This window comes from Rhagoletis pomonella, unplaced genomic scaffold, assembly GCF_013731165.1.
Source record: "Rhagoletis pomonella isolate Grant_MI unplaced genomic scaffold, Rhpom_1.0 Rhpom_scaffold_00004, whole genome shotgun sequence".
In the NCBI taxonomy this organism is placed as follows: Eukaryota; Metazoa; Arthropoda; class Insecta; order Diptera; family Tephritidae; genus Rhagoletis; species Rhagoletis pomonella.
In genome coordinates this window covers 4,781,227-4,784,942 of record NW_023458558.1, presented here as the reverse complement: position 1 = coordinate 4,784,942, position 3,716 = coordinate 4,781,227, and the positions used below count along the sequence as shown (strand labels likewise).

Genomic DNA, 3,716 nt, shown 5'->3' with positions numbered 1-3,716 from the left:
GAAAATAATAGAAGCAAATAAGATAATGGCCTTACTGTACTTGAGTGCAAAAAAAAAAATGTTAATTAGACTTCGTAATAAATTAACCAGTAGTAAGTAAAAATAATAATTACATACAAGAAATAGAAGAAGTCAACGTGTCTATAATATACATATGTATGTATATGTGGACGGATAGTGATTTGATTGAGTCTAGGCTTGTTTGGTAAAATTATTGGGTAGGCTACATTAGGAGAGGTTAAGAGGGCTCAAGAAGAATGACACTTTTGGGTCCGGTTGTTCAATGTCTTACATAAAAATTTGAGCTACAACTAAAAAATCGAAATTAACAGATCAAATAATTGTGGTCGTTATTATAACTTCATAACAGTTAATACTAAGATAAAATTATACATTTTTGTAAGGAACAACTTATTTTGTACGTCAGTATATTTTTTTTCGTAGCCTTACAAAATCTTTGCAGCTTAACATGGCGATTCTGGCAACTGTCTTTCAGCTCACTACAGTCTTTCGAAAGACAAAAAAAAAACATACATATATGTGTACATATATATTTGTTTATAAAACAATAAAAATTAATAAATAAAATTAAATTAAATTAGAATCAGAAAAAAGTTTAATCACAAAAGAATGAATGCTTAGTACTTAAATTAGCTTAAAACTATTTTTATTAAAAAAAGTGAAAAATAAACCTAATTTTAAAAGAAAAAAAATTAACAAAAGGATAAAAACTAAATTAAAGAAAAAACAAATAAAGTAAATTTCCTATAAGTAAATGACTTAAAAGAACACTTTTTACACAATAAAATTTAAGAGATTGAAAGAAAATTTAACTAAAAAAAATATGTTAAAAGAAAATAATCTTAAAAATTTAATAAAATTAAAAAAATAATATTTTACATTGAGTTAAGAAAGCAATTGTCTTACGAAAAGACTTTTCACTATTTTAGCCATAATTGCCCTGTAAGAGAAAGTTTGAGTGGATCCCACCTCACTGTTCTATAAGCAGCGGCAACAGTAGTGACGTTTCGGTGTGATATTTAGTCCCATCTCGTGAACGCCAATAGTTTAATATGCTCCCAACATTATGTGCTTCACTATGTTTTCATGAAGGCAGGGTACCATTTTCTGATAGGAGCCCCATCTCCTACAAATTGTCCCCACGCGAGAGTATGGACCCACTGATGTCATCTTTTCTTCGAGATATGCTTCCATGACTTTGCCGGAAAGCCCCGGGTGAATTCCCCCAAATGAGCGCGGCGTATTCATGTACAACTTCATGTGAACAGACCAGGACGAGTTCCACCTTACTAGGGTTTAATACGGGTTTCTTGTTCAGAGCCTACTTAATCTCAAGGTTAAGTTGACTCCGCACATACAATTACCCGGCCGCAGGTGGTTTAGGACCGCAATCCAAAAAAAGGGGTGCTACTCTATTCGTGTAGCTAGTTGCCGGCCATCCATTTTATTGCAAAAAATTGTTTACTTATCTTAGCTCGTACTTTATAACTGCTACGAGCTAGAGGGCTGCATGAATTCATTCAAATTTCTAGCCAAACAGAGTACAGTAGATTTTAATATTTTACTTCACATACAAAACACTCAGGGTTTGGAATTTTGTATGTTATGAATATACATTTTGTTTTATATTTTCTACCTTCAAATGGAAGAATGTAAATGAATGAATGGAAAACCTCCAAATCATTCAAACTCATTTCGGTAAAAGTTTTTTTTTACAAACAAGTTTTTTCGTATGTTATAGAAGCGCAGCAATACATACATATACACATATGTATGTTTGTACATATGTGCATAAAAAAAATATTTTTCGATATTCATACAAAAAATTTTCATTTATTTCAATTCAATTTATTTTCACTTTGTTTGAATATTGTAATGTTGACACAAATATCAGAACAGCTATTCACTCAAATTCAAAAAAATTTGAAGCCAAAATCATTCATTCTCTTTGTATATGAATAATTCATAAGCCGTTTTGAATGCATTCATGCAGCCCTCTACATTAAAGAAAAGTATGTGGGATGTTCGCAAGTAAAAAATAATTGTTTCAATATTCATTTTGAAAACTACATATTTTTTTTTATCTATAAGTTAACTTTTTTTGTTTTTTTTTTATACTATCCCACCTCGCTTGTGTTAAAAATATATAAAAGTGAATTTAATTTCCTATTATAGGTAGCCTCATAACGAAAGCCTGGCGCTCCTACATGGATGAATTGGATCATCAAGCAAAACAATTCAAAAGCAATGCAGAACTACTCGAAGTCGTCTGCGAAAAGCTGACACATTTATCACAGGATAAACGTAAAGCACGCAAAGCTTATCAGGAGGAGCATGCCAAGATCGCAGCGCGCCTCAATCATGTAAGTTGAAAGGAATAATTTTTATTAGCATTTATTTATGAAAATTTTTATTGGAAAACAATAAATGTATGCACATTAGGGTGGTCCAAAAAACATTTAAGTCTGAATTTTAATGTTGTCACCTTCTATGTGGGAAAAAATACCATTGTTTTTTCTTTCTATTTTGATGTAAAAAAAATATTTAGAGGATTTCTTTGGTGTTGGGCAGCATCGATATCAAACATACTCAGAACTCGATTCTCAATAGGATCGACGATTTCTGAAAGTATCGATACTGAGTACTTCATAGTATCGGTACCAAAGAACAAAGAACTCGATCCTCAAAAGAACTCGATATTTCCCAACACTAGTCTTCATGTATTTTATATGGGAAAACACAAGTTTTTGTAGAAATGGTATGGAATTATTCCGACTCAATATTTCCCGATAGGAAAACCTTTTTTCTCTGTAGGAGACTTCCAACAAAAGTACAAAATTGTTTATTAATCGCTTATATTAAAAAAAATGTCATAATAAAAAACTGGGTATTATTACTGGCAGTCTCCTGAAGAGAAACCAAAAAAAATCGAAGAATATAGATTTTCAAGAATTCTACACCATTTATACGAAAACTTGTTTTTCACCATATAAAATACCTGTAATTTTTTAAGCGCTTTGAGTAAACTCTAAATATTATTTGATTTCAAAAAAGAAACAGAGGTATAGTATTTTTCGGTATAGAACAATAATGGGGGTGAGAGAAATTTCAATTCTTTACTTCCGACTTTACTTTTTCACATGGATTTTTGGACCACCCTACATATATGCATTGGTTATAAAAACCAATATATGTATGTTTGTATATAATGTATTTAGATAAGTGCTGCAAATATTCTCTTAGTTAACATTTCTATATACCTATGTATATATGTACTTATATATACATACGTTTAACATACGCATAAAAATTGTAATTTCACTTACCAACATTCAATTTACGACTTAAACCTTTTTATACAAATTTACGTAGAAAAATTTTATTGAGTCATAAACTTTGGAGTTTCTAGAAAAGCGCATAACGCTGTGCATACATAACGCACCAGTGCATACGAGTATACATACATATCTACATTTACAGTGGCGGTCAAAAATGGATGAATAGTGTTTCGATTTTAATATTTACAATGGTTTTCAAGCTAAAAGTTGTTTGATTTTTTTTATAAAAATACGGTTCATGCTTTAACAAGAACTGTATAAATAGCACTTTCAAACTTTATACAGGAGTTTGAAAAATTCCACACATTTTTATCTAAATTTCGAGCTTTTTAACCAGAATTTTTTGAATTTTTTTAG

The 3,716-nt window shown here is 30.4% G+C and overlaps 1 protein-coding gene across 2 annotated transcripts in view; it reads left to right on the top strand.

Annotated features, from left to right (window-relative positions):
- Positions 1 to 2,384, top strand: part of LOC118736831 (tyrosine-protein kinase Fer-like) — a gene marked incomplete at its 3' end in the record, with an annotated part of 12,604 nt that extends 10,220 nt beyond the window's left edge. For both annotated transcript variants that reach the window (XM_036466888.1, XM_036466887.1), the window contains 1 exon segment: positions 2,197 to 2,384. In XM_036466888.1, the coding sequence (XP_036322781.1) occupies positions 2,197 to 2,384 (188 nt within the window).
- Positions 2,385 to 3,716: the final 1,332 nt, after the last annotated feature.